At 35.8% G+C, this 16,660-nt stretch overlaps 1 protein-coding gene across 1 annotated transcript in view; it reads left to right on the forward strand.

Moving 5' to 3' along the window:
- The window catches only part of FAT1 (FAT atypical cadherin 1), a 106,196-nt gene that overhangs the window by 46,141 nt on the left and 43,395 nt on the right, over positions 1-16,660 (forward strand). Inside the window, 4 exon segments of the mRNA XM_032110457.1 lie at positions 8,141-8,202; positions 11,034-11,363; positions 11,878-12,088; positions 16,271-16,410. Coding sequence (XP_031966348.1) covers positions 8,141-8,202; positions 11,034-11,363; positions 11,878-12,088; positions 16,271-16,410 — 743 coding nt within the window.

The raw sequence follows: 16,660 nt of genomic DNA on the forward strand, positions 1-16,660 counted from the left end.
AATAATATGGTAATAATTCTGTAATAAAGGTGTATCTCACAATGAGATGAAAAAAGTGAGTGATGGACATTAGGTAACTTAGAGTTAATTACTGAAGGCACTTTGAATTGGTGTGGCTTTTGAAGGCAAGAGTACTTCCACGAAGTAAGCAAAGAGGTAACAAAAATTTATAGTGTTCTGTTGATAGTAAGATCAAAGTTCATTCTAGAGGAAATGTATCATCACTTACTAGTTTCCTTAAAATAACCATACACGGGTTTTGTTATTTAATCTTTCATTCAAAATTATTTTATCTATTTGCTATTATTTATTAAATACTTTTTTTTGAGATTTTTATCTTATACTGCTTTTGACTTACAGTTCTGAGTTTTATCTTTTGTATGACAGAAACTAGCAAAAGAATATGAATGACAGTGAAACTGGACTTACCCTAAATGCTTTCAAGCACTCAGAATGCAGGATCGTAGACATACGTTTATTTTTTTAATGTAGCTATGTTTGTTGTTATTCATATAGTTATTTTCATTATTTCCCAAATAATTTTACTACTAAAAAATTACTGCAAAAGATGTTAATAACCCTGTCTTAATAAATCCAGACTAAAAATAATGTAGTCAGTGACTAATTATAATATACAAAATGACGTGGTTTTGCTTTATTAAAAACATTTGTGGGATTTTCTACAATGATATGATCACTAAACACTGATTTTACACTTCATTTGAAATCTAGCTGAAATTGAAGTTCTACAGTGTTTGTCGGATTGAATGGCTTAGCTGTTTATGTAAATTATTTTTTCTTCCTTATGCTGTACGTAAATAATCTTCGGTGCGTTGCTTGTCTGCCTTATGCTCAAATCACAAATATGATTAATGAGTGTTCTGCTCAGCAGATTCCAGGATGCTGTTAAAATAGTTCAGGTAAGTGACTCAACTTCAGATGTGCACCTTGTACTTACACATTATAGTAATAGTAGGACTGAGTAGTTAAATTGCCTGGTTACAGATAAACATGGTGCCTGGTGGTATGAAATATTAGCCATAGGACGAAGTAATCTACTTTTTGATCCTATATACAAAGCTTACAGTCTGTTCTGGTAACAAGCAACAAGCTGATAAACACTGAGCTTGACTTGATGATCTTTGTGTGTTCCTTCCAACTCAGCATATTCTGTGATATTATTGTACTTCAATAAATGTATCACACAAATACACCCTTATGGACAGGGTGTTATCCCTTGTTTGATGCAGTCCTGACTTGGGTAGGACTGAGATCTCAATTATTGCTTGACTTTTCATGGAGTACCATTCAGAAGGCAAGAAGTATTCATCTGGGACAAATGTGCCAATGGTGGTTTTTGTGGATGAAATCCAGAGCATATGCACCAGCATCTGAAACAGGAATAAGGAAGTACATAAGTAAAAAGGAAAGGTGATCTGAAGAGCAAATAGAGTGCATAGTTCTTAATGTGTTTTTTCAGTCTGGACTGTACTTAGGTACAGTACACTGTGGGAGTGTCCTGTTGGCTTTTGCTTGAACTGGTGCATATGAGAATTGAAGGGGAAAAGGCACCAAAGCTATGAAAGACTCTACTAGTTGAGTGCCATCATACTATACTTAACAAAAAGGGAACAGTGATTTCATCAGAGTGTACTGCAGTAAGTCTTCATTATAATTTTTCTACAGCTAGGGTGTTGTAACTCGTTTTTGTAATTAAGCTGATCAGAAAGTTTATGTATGAAGTGGAAAATAAGTCCTTTAGCCCCAAAAGTGCATTTAGACTACACAGAAAAACCTGCTAGCTACAGGCTGTGAGCTCTGCTAGGCAGAATTAGTCTTTGTTCTACCTAAACAAATGCATAGCAAAAAAAAAAGGTAAAATTCAAGGGGCCAGAGAGAACAAGCAAGCAACAGCATAACTAATGGACCGAGTATGTGGCTAGGAGAATTGAAAGAGGAATCCAGGCTCTCAGTTTTTCTTGAAAAATGGTATCATTTTTGTAGCCTTTATTGAAAGAGCAGTAATGATTGCTTTTACATGTTCTACTTTAGCAGAAGAGGGATTTGCAGCCATTTAAAGTGCTTTTAAATGAGATTCCTAGTTTCTTTCGGGACCGTATATTTACAATCCTATTTCAGCATTCGAAAATTACTGGTGACAATTCTGTTGCTGGTTTCAATGAGAGTTATTAAGGTGCTTAGAACAAGGAAGAGTTTAGGAACGAAAAACAAGTGAAATTGTTAAGGAATTATCTTTAAGACTATATAAACCAAAGTTCAGTTCCTTTATGATATGCTTCCAGTATGATAGCTTGTTGGCACTATCTTGTTTCTTTTTTAACTCAGCAGTCTGCCTTCATGGTGATGTATGAAAATGGTGATATATTACACTTTCTAGCTTATAGTCATCATCATTCATTACACGGCTAGTAAGACACAGAGTGTATTTTTTGCCAGCTGCAAAGCTGGAATCTGTTCTTCAAACCCTCTGCTATTAATTTTTACTGTTTTTATTAACCTGCTCACTTGTTTTGGTTGTGAAGCCTTTTTTTGGCTTGCGTAGAAAACAAGATTTGACTACAGTCTTGCCAAAAAGCTTATGTGAACATGTTTAGAAAGAAAGTGTGGGCCTTTTCTGATGGTCATTGATTCTAAGGTAAGTTAGGTGTAAAACATAGTTAACTTGAAATCAGTTGAAAGAAGACTGAAAAAAAAATTATCGTCTTCCTGTGTCAGTGATGAAATAATCATGGAGTATTGTGCTATCAGTCATTTTGCTCATAGTTTGGAAAGTGCTGAGATATTGGAAGCAGTTTAAAAGGATGTCATAAGAGTTCTTTCAGACAGTGAGACTTGACGCTCACTGTATTATGAGAGATGTGTAAGACATGACTTGATCATACCCCGTACTTCTGTGAGGAGGGAACTGCTGATTCCAGTGAACTTCTTAGTCTAGCATACAAAAGAGATATATTTCTCTGTCTGGAAGGGAAAGCTGTCTTGAATTGGATATAATACACTATTTCTTAAATGAGGAAGATTAGTAGGAAACCCTGCCTTGAAGTGAGACAGTATCTCTATCACTTGAAGAGACGTAACTGGTCTTCGACTTACAGAATATTTGCTGTAATTTGCCCAGTGCTTTTGAGTTGTGTTATGCAGTAGTTAACATGATCACCATTACAGCCACATGTAAATTTAAAATCCATACTTCCTTCAAATCTTAGACTGATTTGCATATTAAGACCTATAAGGTACAACAATATGTTAAAAATGAAAAAAAGAAAACCCTTTAACATTCGCTAGTAATTTGTTGGGTTTGGGGTTGAAGTGGGGAGACAAGAGCGAAAATAATAATTGACTACGTTGCAGTAATCATTACTGAGAGTTTAAGTTATAATTTATTGATGCAGTCCAGAGAAACCATTTCTACTGGTTAGTTATGGTTTATATTTAACACAGAGGACAGAAACCACATTGACCAAATATGGCCTCCCTGATATTTAGTTTATGTCTTGTATCTGTTAGTGATAAAAAAATTTTTTTGCTTCCTGTATTTTGCTTCCTGTATTCTTAATTCCTTAATGTCCTTAATTCTTCAGTGTCAATGCATTCAAAGATCAGAGAAACTGTATTTCTTTTCATATGCTGCAATTCAAATAGTGGTATGCTAATCCAAATTAAGCCTATCGGTTCAAACTCATTGGAGGCAGCATAGTACACTTGGCATCTGCTTGAGTCTTTTGGTTCATTGTGGGGGCTAGCCATGTCTAACAGGCAAACTCCCAGCTCCAGAATCTTCATCGTGTCAAGCTGAATGTGCAGTTGGAAAGTGCGTAGATATTTGTGAAAGCACAAATGCATGGGAATGCATGATGCATACAGAGCAAGATAAAAACTTTGAGCCTTCCTCCTCGCCTTGCAAAGACCGCTTTTTCTGATGCCACTTCTTTCATCACTGATATCATCCATGCCATAAAGATAGCTAATAGATAATTCTTAACACAGTGCCCACCTAATAGTCTGTGTTTTCTTAAAGATACTACCATTTCAGCATTGAATGAAAACTGTTGGTGTGCTAGTTTTTAGAAACAGAGGTAATATGATGTAGCTGGGAACTGAGGTGAAATAAATCCCTGCTAATATCTGATCTCTGGTGCTAATTTCTGTTCCAAATGTAGCAGTTTTATTTATATTTACATAATTGTATGCTGTAGTTGCATTTTTGTATGTTTGTTTTGCTACTATTTAGAATAGAAATCTGAAGTAAGTTTTATCTGAATGCAGATTTATCCAGAGACTCTCTAAATTATTAAGCTGCTATTGTGAAAAGGTTTCTGATGAGGCAAGTTTTTAAATATTACTAAATACAAAAACTGCACCAATTCACTGGAGATACCATTTCCTCCTCATTATCTTAGAAATGTTTGTTATAAACTTGCATTTCTCAAGAATGCTTGACCCATCTTGCCATAGTGACATTGATTTCAGGTGAAATAATAGTGATGTAATTTATAGAAGCTTATTGTTTCTGTCAGTGTTGGGACGGGGGGGGGAGTAAAAGGAGGCAGAGGAAAATGCAAGAATATGGAACAATTCTCTGAGTCAGTTTAGGTTTGAAATAGAATGGTTTGTCACAATGACCTGTTTCCCATACATGCTGTTATTTCATTCAGCAATAAACACATTCTTCCCACCTCACAACAAGGATTTCAAAACTGGTTGTTTTACAGACTTCTTCACAGCTTAATTGAAATCTTTTTACTTGCCACTCCCGTGGAGATGTGGTGTTTGCAAAAGTGTGGTCATGCATTTATTTTTGTAGAGGGAGGGGCGCAGCAAGGATATATACAACGTGTTACAGAAAAGAGAAGGAGCTCAATCTAAAAAACTTAAGCGCAGAGCAGAGTGGTGGCTTTTGTTGCAGGGAGCTGACTTACAATAGATCCAAAGATTCTACCCAGCCCTCTTAACAGGCAGTCACAGTGCATAGGAACGCTTGACCTTATTATCACAGCTGTATTTCGGAAAAGCTCTTCAACAATGGACGAAATCTATTGGTGCAGCATTAAATATTCTGTAACATAGAAAAAGTTGGCAAAAATAGAAAAATGTAGTGATTGCAATAATCAAACCTTTTATAGTCTTAAGCTGAAGTGAAATACTTCACTGAAGCTAAATTTGCACTTAGGAAAGTGTCTAGCAGTAAAGAGTTAAATAAAAAGAATGTCATGCATGTGTTTGTGATTCTAAATCCAGAAGTGTTACATTTCCTTTGTTGGCATTAGTTTCTGCTGAATATACAGGATATATATGGTGAAGACTAAGCCCTTCTGTTACTGGTCTGAAGTGTTTTAACAGAAGTGTGGCATGCTTGGCTGAAAAGACTGGAGGTTTTAACAGATCAAAGCATATATATTTTGTTCTTGCAGGATATTTTCCTGCTTACCCATTTGAGTTGTATTGACCAACTTCATTAAAAGGAATTTTATCTGGAACAAGACTTCCATTAACAATCACTAGTGTGTAAAGTAGTGGTGCATGGTAGAATTTTGTCTTGAGTACTTACAGCAAAAGCTTTTGAATTGTTTTTTGTTTGATATTTTTTCCCTCCAAGTATTAATTGCCATTTCTAAGGGTGGCACCAGTCTTTGTGGCTCTTGATGACAAAAAGATGGATAGGAAGCTATTGAAAGGTGCCATTTGTCTGATCTTATGTAATTCTCTACTTGCTGCTGCTGTGAGAGATGGAATCTTAATATTGTCAGAGGATGTAGACTAACTATTGAATATTCAGGGAAATGCAAGCATCATGAGATATTTCTGCTAGGATTGCTTTATTTTTCCTGTGTTTTTTGAGATTTTCCCCATCCTCAACCCAGATGTTCAACAGCCAACTCCTTTAGTGGCTATGCTGCAATCTACTCTTTTTCTCTTGTAACTGTGGTGAGCCTTGAGATTAATGCTTTGTGGGAGGGCTTGTGCTGCCTTTCTACAGAGGTACTCAACAGAAAGATGTTTTAGGAGAACTTGTGTTTTTTGAAGTCACCTGCAAGTCCTGTTGCTGGAAGGACGCAGATGAGGCATTGGCTATGCCACTTGTTCACTTCCAATTAACCGTCCTATTCTGTTTCCCATAGAGCCTGTGAAAAGAAAATGTTTTGCCCAGACATAGCCAGGAAAGGAAAGCTTTTTAGAATATGTGACAATAAATATTTTCAGTTGTCATTGTTCACAGCTCTGTTATCTCAGTGTGAAAATATTACCTCAAGAAGGTTAATAGACAACTGTCACATCATTTTCTTTTTTCCCCCCTGCCCTTCCTAAATTCACAGTACTAATACAACTTTTTTTCCGTGTTATTTGGTTGGTTGGTTTGTTTGGGGTTTGTGAATGTTTTAATTTTCATTCCCTCTTTCTTTGTAACTAAGGACAACTAACTTCATGATACCAAAAGATGTAACCTAACAATAACAGACATATCTTCTGTGTGCTGTAAAAGCATAAAAATATAAAGCAGGAGAGGATGACCCACCGTTGTCTAGAATACTAGATAAATAATGGATTTGATACGATGGCAAACAAAATTGCTGCAAAAACAAGGGCAGATTTGACTGTAGTTGAAACAGCTCTTATTTGCACTATCTGGTTTTTGGAGAATAGTTGTTTGAACATTTGACAGCTGTAATATCGCCTCATATAGGTTTTGTTCATATTATTTAGCACAGGCTGTCTATTTTGTTGGTATAAGTAGACTACAGCTGTTTTTGTCAGAAGCATTGAGTAGCTGTGCACCTGTGGTATACAATCCTGTTTCTCTTGGCCTTTCTCTTTTAAGTGAAATTGAAGTCTTTATTGCTTTTCTTACATACTCTGCTTTTTATCAGCTGAGAGACAAAATTGAAGGCTTTTTTGTTGTAGCAGACCAGCTTTGAAAACTTTATAAGTGGATTTTAATTTTCCTTATATAAGGTCATATTAATAAAAAAAATTACACTATAGCTGGAAAATGGAACATGAAGTATGCTGCCTGTATTTTGATCTCTCTTTCATCCTTTATTGGGTAATTGCTTCTCTGTTTTCCAGTTTGACAATTAAGGATCAAGATGGCAGTGCTTTCCTTTCACTGTCAAAAGCTGGGATAGTTGGATAAAATATCTCCTGACATTGCTGTGTCCTCTGTGTTGCTGCTTTGGAGAATATGGGATGCTTTGATCAGTAGTTGGTTAAGCTGGGCAAATCCAAACCTTGCTGTTTGCTTCATGAAAGGCCAGGTTGGGTCTAGCAAGATTTACTAGCACAGCGTCAGTCCCATGTGAACACAGCAATGGTATTTGTGGGGCCAACTTGTACCTGCAAAAAGGTTAATGGCTTTTGTGCAGCAAAGAAATGGAATCCTCTTGTGGCTTCATCCATGGCACAGTTAACTAACACAAGAGCAAATCATTCCGCTGTAATTGAGAGTTGACCAAGTTTACTTTTCGTGAAACTCAATAGTTAAAATTCTAAACTAATTGTTAGAGAGAATTAGTTCAAGTAAGAGCAAAGTCTTGTGACAAAATATTAACATCATACATCAAAAACTTGTGGTTGTTGTCTGCTATTGTTGACAGCAACTGTTTGACTGCTTGTCATTGTGAAATTAAGCCAACACAGACAAATTGCTCTGTTTTCCACTCTTATTGCATCTCTTCAGGTTATCCTTCTTTTGCCCTTATCACTAATATTACAAATAGGTGTTTATCCTGAAGAGATTGGTAATTAATTCAGATAATGTCCATCAGCACCTTTTGAAAAATGCTTATGAATGCCCTCTGAAAACAAGATTTCATGTGGGAGAATTACATTCATTACTTCTGTCAGAAATGGAACATGCACAGATGTGTTGAAACACTGAACTGTGTTTGTCTTAAGTGTTACAACAGCTTTGTCTTCAGATTGCAAAGAATATTTTCACAGCTTTTAAGGATTGGAAACCCCTCACCCCTTCCCTTAATGAAAGCATAAATTCTACAAAAAATGGAAGTGACCACCTAAGAAGAAATTGAGATTGTGGATATCAGTAACTGCTGATTTAACCTAACCTTCATTCAGATTATTTTCTTGAAGGATCTGATTAATTATTCTCTTACGTTTACAGGGCTAATTACAACCACATCCAGAAAACTAGATCGAGAGCAGCAGGGGGAGCACATACTGGAGGTAAATAATTTATTTAGCTTGCTGAAAAACAGTGACTGTAAGCTCATTGCTCATTTACAGAGAATTAAGTTTGCCAGACTTGATTACTATATGAAGAATGTAAAAAACTGGATTTCAGAAGTAATTTCCTTCTATGTTCATTATGTTGCAATGCAGATAACCACCTATCTTATAAAAACTGTGTGTTGGGGGGTTTTTGCTAAAAAAGAGTAAAGGTACAGATTGAATGCAATTTTTTTCCTATATCTCAAAACAAAGATTTTCATTCAAAGGCATGTCCTCTTTTTATCTTCCTGTGTAATTATTGGAATAGCTATTTCACCCTAACTTTTGCTGAATATAGGCTTCTGAAGAAGAAGTGCAGAATGTTTTTATAATATGGAGAATACAAAAGGGTGGTATGTGAGTAGCCCTATTTGCTGCATAATGTGTTTACCAGTCATATCAGTTGCAAGACATGCGTTATAGAGCCGGAGTCCTAGAGCATGGAACTTGTGGCATAATGCTTTTATTTAGCTACATTTAATTGACTGGAGTTTATTTAAGAGCTTTTCGCATTCTCTGTCAAACCGCATGAAAGGAAAACACACAGAGAACTTGGAGTCATCCAGTTTCACAATGTTGTCAAGTAGTGTAAAGGCATGGTTCTTTACCTGTAGTGAAGATTTAATATTCACAGCGATCCTTATGTCCTAAGATTTATTTGGAATGTTTATTGTGCCTCTTGTCGTGGGTGATAGATAAAAGACCACAATGGGAGTTGGCCTAATTAATGTTAAAGACAGAGAAACAACTCTAGACTTACTCAGAACTTGTGAAATCCTTAGAAAGGTGTTCCAATAGGAAGGCAATGACTGCAGAGACTTGGAGATGAATGTAGTTATTCCCTGATAGCACAAACTATCCTTTTGCATAATTGCAGTATATGTGCAGTCTTTCTGAGCCTTTTGTATCCCTTTGGTACATTGCAAGCTGGATTCATGCAGCTGTTGGACCAATTTTTTAATCGTTATTTTCATTTCTGTATCAGCTTTGAAAAGAACACTTTGTAGCTAAGCAGCAATGGGGCAGAATTTCTACAGTGTGTTTCTAGAAGTAATAGTAACAAAATTAATTAAATGGTAAATCTGATTTAGTACTCGACATAGTATTCCTGTAAATTTTAAAGTAATTATATAATTCTCTTTTCAAATTGCCTCATCAAATCTGGTTGTCTCAGTTTTCCAAAGCACTTCATGTCCATTGTGTCTTATTTCTTGACCACTGCTATGTATACTGGTTGTAAAATTAGCATATCATGACTTTTACTTCTCTATATATTATACTGGGTTTTGTATGAGATTTATACAGCATATAAAATGAGCTGTGGATTGTTTTCTGATCCTGAAGCCACATGGCTCATATGGCTTTGATAGCTTACGCGTTATCCTTGGAACAGGGTGTCCACATCCAAGTTGCCTGTTGAAAATTGTGTCTAAGTTGTGTGAATTCTCAGGCTGCAGCTAAGCAACGTGTGTGTCTGTGTGTGTGCTACTTTTTCTGGGCCAAAACTTATGCCAGAGGTCACACTCATGGTGTAATGTTATGGGCAGTTGTCTGCTAGCAGTCATGCTAATTTAAGCTTGAGTTTATAACCTTAAGCTAACATGTACAGAACTCAGAAAGTTTATTTTTAGGATTACAATGTCACGTCAGGGTACATAAATCTTCCTGCTTTCATCATTCTGTATAAAATAGCAGTTTAAGCTCATTGCTCTTTAGGTTGTAACATTGTTTATTGCCTGCTGGTGTAATTTATAATTCTTCATTCTTTGTTCTTTTGAACAAAGAATGAAGAATTATAAATTACAATTATAAATTACAAAATATAAATAGGTTGTTAAAGTTTTAACTAAAAGTCTGTGAAGTATCTGACAGAGGAACTCTTTAACTACAGAGCGATACTGACAGCCCGGCCTAAAGTAGCAGTTTTCCCATGCATTAGTTTTATGTTTACAACTGTGATAATAGGTGGGAAAGAAACCCAGAAATGCACAGAATGGTGGACAGTATTATGACCCAAGTGCTGAGCATCTGGCTAATTAAATGAGCATTGAAATGTTGACCAGATGGGTTGGTGGGTTTATTACTTTTTGCTATTAAATTGATCTTTGATTGCACTTCTGCTTGCATAATATTAACTAATATGCCCCATGTTTTTTATTCCCAATTTCTAAGTATTTTCTGAGTGCCAGCTGGCACTTTCTTGTGCAGTTATTATAGATTAGCTTCATGTTATTCTCTCATGTCATAGTATTCTCTTTGTTATGTCAGTAATGCCTTCAAAACTGATGTTGCATTCAAATCAAATAGATTTTTCTCAAATTTGCCTTTGTTTTTTGCTTGGTTCAGGGCAATGCTAATTTTATGTTAATGGACATGTTATCCCATACCCTTTGTAATTTCCTCATTTGGAATATGCTTTGGTTTTCTCATTGGGTTTGGTTGGGGGTTTTTTTGTGAACTGAAAGGTATGTGGAGGTGTTCCTTTACAAGTACTAAAGGGAACAGATATTCATAAATGTGGAAATCATACCATCTGTTAGAGATGAGCATGAATATTTGCATTTCATGTTGCATTTCATAAGTCAAAATATTAAGATAATAGCTGAATATACTTTTGTAGTGCCTTTTGTGAATACTCACCTAATAGCTTTAGGCAACTGCTTTAACTGAAGCTAGGGGATAACATTGCAGTTGTTTAGGCAGTTGTAGGAAAATGTCATTTAGGGAGGAGCATTGTTGGAAGGACCCTGTTTGAGCACTAACTTTACCCTTTTTAATAAAAACAGGTAACAGTAACAGACAACGGTACTCCTGCAAAATCAACAGTTGCATGGGTGATTGTGAAGGTCTTAGATGAGAATGATAACAAGCCTCAATTCTTGCAAAAATTCTACAAAATTCGGCTTCCAGAGCGTGGTAAGCCAGAGCGAGAGAGAACTGCTAGGAGAGAGCCAATCTATCGAGTTATTGCTGCAGATAAAGATGAAGGCCCCAATGCAGAGATCTCCTACAGCATTGAAGATGGTGATGAACATGGCAAATTCTTTATTGAACCAAAAACTGGAGTGGTTTCATCAAAGAAATTTTCTGCGGCAAGGGACTACGATATCCTTTCAGTGAGTGAAAATCTTGTATATCATGAATATGTAAAGTGTTCTTTTATCTGTTCATTTCTTATTCAGTAGCTGGCAGGTGAGTGACTGCAGTATCTGAAGGAAGAAAGCTTCAACAAATCCAGAAGTAATGTTTTGTGTGTTTGTTTGGTTTTCATTAAAGGATTATTTCAGATGTTTGTATTGTGTATCAAGAATGTCTGTTCTTTTTCAGAACTTGACAGATAATGTATGTCATGAGGGAACATAAACAATCAGTTTGACTCACCTTTGGGAAGAAAGCAAAATAAAAGTGAATTTATGGTAACATAACAGTTTGTGCTCCTATCAGGTGCTGCATACTTTTTCTCCATTTGCTGCCCAGATAATGAAGGGCAAGTGGCACTTTGAGAGACACTTAACCTTTCTGGAAATATCTCACACGAGCAAACATGCTTGGAGCTTATTACTGCTTTCTATTTATGTGACATAATGATTTATGTGATCCTGTAGCCTAAAAGATGTGTCTGTTTCACAGATTAAAGCTGTAGATAATGGTCGTCCACAAAAATCTTCGACTACACGGCTTTACATAGAATGGATTCCAAAGCCCGTCCCACCCACAGAGCCTATTTATTTTGAGGAATCATTTTTTTCTTTTACGGTGATGGAAAGTGACCCAGTTGCTCACATGATTGGTGTAATAGCTGTTGAACCTCTTGGAACACCACTTTGGTTTGACATAACGGGTAAGGATGCCTTAAGGGCCTTTATTATTAGAAACAAATGCATGGAGTCTGAGATACTGTAGGGCTCACTGCAGCTTGGTTTTAATCACACTTCCAAATAATGCAAGTTTTTGAATTCTTTAAATGCAGATGCGGACTTTATAAGTCAAAATTATTTAATTTTTATCAATGCTTTTCTGTATCAAAGATTAAAATTAAGTTGCAAAATATCTGCTGTGTTGCAGTTTTAAAAATGGCTTGTGAGTATTGTGTCACTGAAGTTAAAACTAATGAAGTCAATCTCCTAGACTGTATGATAGGAAAGGAAATAAAATTCTAGTTTTCTGCAGATCAAGATAGTACACACAAAGAGAGATTGTACCGTTCACACGGATTTCTTCTTCTCTGGGCTGCTTCTCAGTTTGCTGTCCTCTGATTCAGTACTAAAAGGAAAGCTTGCAATGTTCCTAACACCAGCAATCTTCTTCCTGTACATATTCTTTCTACTAAATCATATCTTAGCCTATACCATTGAAAGGGGATTTCTAACCAGTAATATGATTATATGTTGATGTCATGGTAACAAAATTAATAGTACATTTTTGAAGTTTAGACTTAGCCACTAGACTTGTGAGCACCAGTAATACACAGAGTGTTCACTGCATAGCTGATAGTAAAACCAAGTTCTGTTGTGTGTTAAGTGTGTTAGAATCAAGGAGAATGGCATAGCTTTGTTTCAGGAGATATGCCTTGTAGTGAACTGCTTCTAGTCTTAAGCAAAATCTTTCTGTCAGTCTGTCAGACTGTGATTTTTCTACTACATTCACAAGAGAGAGAAGGATCTTTTTCATCTTGGTTACTACTGAAAACTTTAGTCATTATTATGGTGTTAAGTTGCTGGGAAGAGCATATTTTAAATGATTTCTCAATAATTTATGTATTTTAAGCATCTGGTTTGCTGGTGTGTATTTCCTGAGCCATGCTGAGAACAGCAACAGTTAAAAATAAAGTTTATGAAACTGACACATGTAGCAGGAATATATATAAATGCCAAATACTTTGAGGGTGTTTTCAAAAAATTTTCAGGCACATGCAAACAGATACAATTCTTCCCTAAAATCATGCTTCATGCATGAACAACCTGTGATGATATTGATAATCATTGCTAATGCATTAATACTTACAAAAAATTTTTTAAGTGGTTCTTTCTAAAGTATTCTTGAAAAAAGTGTTCCTGTCCAAATAGATTATAGTTTAATAAAAAGTTTTGGTGTTTAGACAAATCTAGGGGTTACAAATCTGTACAACAGTGTGGAGGAACTAAAAAGTTGGGGATGCTTTCTTGCATTCTCATAGGAGCAAAGTTCTGCATTAGAGGTATTTTGGAACCGAGGCTGCTCTTTCACTGATCTCCCAAACAGACCTAAACACACAGATATGGGAGTAAAAAAGCAGAAAGTATAAACATAAGTGAGCAGGAAAAATTAGAAGGTATCATGTACTCCAATTCAAATTAGGTTTATCCTAATTTGTCAACAGCAAACATAAATATCTGTAGACTGAAATGAGTCCATTAAAGGAAAGGTTAAGAGTGACATGGCCAGAACAACATGAGCAGTTCATGGAGATGAAAGAGAGTAGATAGAAGAGGCCTCAGATGTTTTGGGAGTTTGAACACAGTACAGTAGAGATGTTTTCTGAGGCCTTTTATTAGCAAAATTTGTTAATTAGATTGAGGACGTACTTTTCTATAGTTCTTAGTGTGCTCCAACTGCTATGCACTCTGAACAGTGTGTACATCTGAATAGAATTCTGGCTGATAGTATTATTTCGATCTGCTCCGTCTAAGTGTGGAGCAGTTTGGTCATTTACATATTTTTATTGTATGCCTAATGCAGAAAATGAATGATCTTTTCCTGCCCTCTTTGGAAAGACATATACAGAAAACTCCGTGGGGAAAGAGCATAACTAGTCCAAGCATTGTAAAATAAACATTTTATTTTGACAGTTTTCTTAGTTAAAGTGTTTTAGAAAGTTTGATATGTGATCATGTTGTGAAGTTATGGGCTACTCTTACAGGTGGTCACTTTACTACCCTCTTTTACTGTTTCTAATAGCATGAATGAATTTGATTGACAGCTTTCCTTTGTGTTCTGTGCTTGCTTTCCATGCTTTCTTTCTTTTTGGCTGAGCCAGGAGACAAGCTTGCTAGTGAAGTATTTTACATCTTACAGATGGCTTGTGACCTGAACTGTACAGCAGAAGGTATCTGCTGAGATCACATAATTTATTACCAGATTATGAGATCTGAAATGAAAGCGTACATTTATAAACTATTTATTTTATTAACCCTTCGGAAATCAAAGTGCTCACGGTTGCATTTGTGACAGGTTCGTTTTTGTTTTGTTTTGTCATCGTTACATTTATACAGCATCAATTCTGAGCATCCAGTTTTGGCTTTGGCCAAAACTGTTGCTGTTACACTTTCAGTGTACTCGATGCAGAAGTTTGGGTTGAGTTCTGCTTCAGCGGATAACCAGATATAACTATTACTACAAACATAGGCAAGGCCCATTCTTGATAAGGAAGGGAAAAATTTTGGTTAGGGAGCTTGTCCTTGTGTCAGGAAAACTGATTGTGCCAATTCATACCCATTCACTTTACTCTTCCCTTAAAATATAGAGGACTTCATTGAGCCATCTGAGAAAATGGCAAAACTAGATTCATCTTCTAAAACTGACATACTGCACAAAGCCCATTAAAAAAATTCATGTACATCTGTTAAGAAAAGAAAAAAGCTGCTGCCTTTCATGCTGTCTAGTTTCTATCCATTTGAGTGATTCAGAAACTGCTGCTGGGCTACTAAGAGGAGTTGACTTTCGATTGAACTAGAAAAATTACGTGATGTTGGTCATTATCAAATATCTCAAATCCAGTGAAGCAGAATCCAGCTCATCTTTCCTAAAATGATATGTTTGTCATGCAGTGGAACCTTCTAAAGGTGAAATCCTTTTTACATGTGAATGGGGGCCCATTTCAGTATTTACTGTTTTTTTCTTGGACTGAGTTCAAATTTGCAACCTTTGGAATTTCACCCTCTCACTTCTAACCTTGGCTTTTCATAAAAGGCATTTAGTGATTTGCAAAGCTTAGCATGTATAATCTTGTTAAAGAAAAGAAAAAGCACTCAGATGATATCTGAATGCTATCTGCTATTCTTGTGAAATATAATTAGAAAAACACATGCCCATAATTAGGAGAAATTGGTTTGCCATATCTAGCACTGGCTTGACCAAAATAAAAATTGATTCTTCCATTTCAGGCAGTTTATTGAGAGGTCTAAAGCAATTGTAGTTAAATGGCAGTATTTATCATCACTAATAGTATTTGGACTTAATGGACATTGTATTCTCAGGACAGTCTGCTCCAGGTGACAGGATGATGATCAATTAAATGTTTAAGCGACTGAGTGTAGCTATTGATCTACACAGTTATTTAACTATATTTCAAAGAGTAATATGAAAGTTTCACAAGGGAAATTAAGATAATTTGCTTCAGAAAAGGAACTTGGCCATATTTAAACATTGGGCATTTAAACCTCTAGCACTATTCTGAATCCTGCCTATCTCAGTAGGAGTGAGATAGTGAATTCTTTAGATACTCAACATTAAGATGAGAATCCTTTGGAGGTACTGCAGCTTTTTTGGCCTTATCTATAGTCATATATGAATGTAATAATATGTACTCTGCTCCGAAAGACAAAAATTTGACTGTATGTCTGATTTGGGATTTTAATTTATTTTGATAAAAAGTATGTTTTTCACTTATTAGCTGACAATCTGCCCAAAATGAACTATTGCATCTGGCCCAGTAATTCTCAATTTCCTGCTATATGGAATGATTAAATTCCGTGGATTTTTTTTTTTAAGTAGAGAATCATGCTAATAAGAATTTACCTGCTGACTTTCCATGAGCCAGACAAATCAGCTTTGTCCAAAACTACTCAGTTTTAAATATCTATTAGCAGCATATCATGTTACCAGGAAAAAAACCCAAAGTGTTTAAACTAAATGTATGTATAAGTATGTGTATATATAGTTCCACCTTCATTAAGCATCGGAAGACAGAACATGATCATACATGAAAACAATGAAGCAATGATGCATTTTATTAACTTTTCCCTCTCACAATTCCCTGAACAAGGTGGCAACTATGACAGTCGATTTGATGTGGACAAGGGCACAGGAACTATCATTGTTGCAAGACCTCTTGATGCAGAACAGAAATCAAATTACAACTTGACAGTAGAAGCAACAGATGGAACCAGATCTATCAGCACTCAGGTAATGAACTTTCTGATGAAGCACTTATAAAAAGTGTGTGTAGCTGGAGGGTAGGGAAGGTGTTGTATTTTCTTCTTACCATTTTTTTCATCCTAGACAATGAACATGGTTTATTTAAATTAGGGACTTTGGCTAAAATAGAAGTAAGTTCTGTTATTCACCGAGCCATATTGTTTGGTGGTTTAGGTGGAAGGTTGTGTATTACTATACTGTAGTCTGGACCAACAGCTTTTAAGTTATATCATGTTCG

Source organism: Corvus moneduloides, chromosome 5 (assembly GCF_009650955.1).
Source record: "Corvus moneduloides isolate bCorMon1 chromosome 5, bCorMon1.pri, whole genome shotgun sequence".
Classification (NCBI taxonomy): domain Eukaryota; kingdom Metazoa; phylum Chordata; class Aves; order Passeriformes; family Corvidae; genus Corvus; species Corvus moneduloides.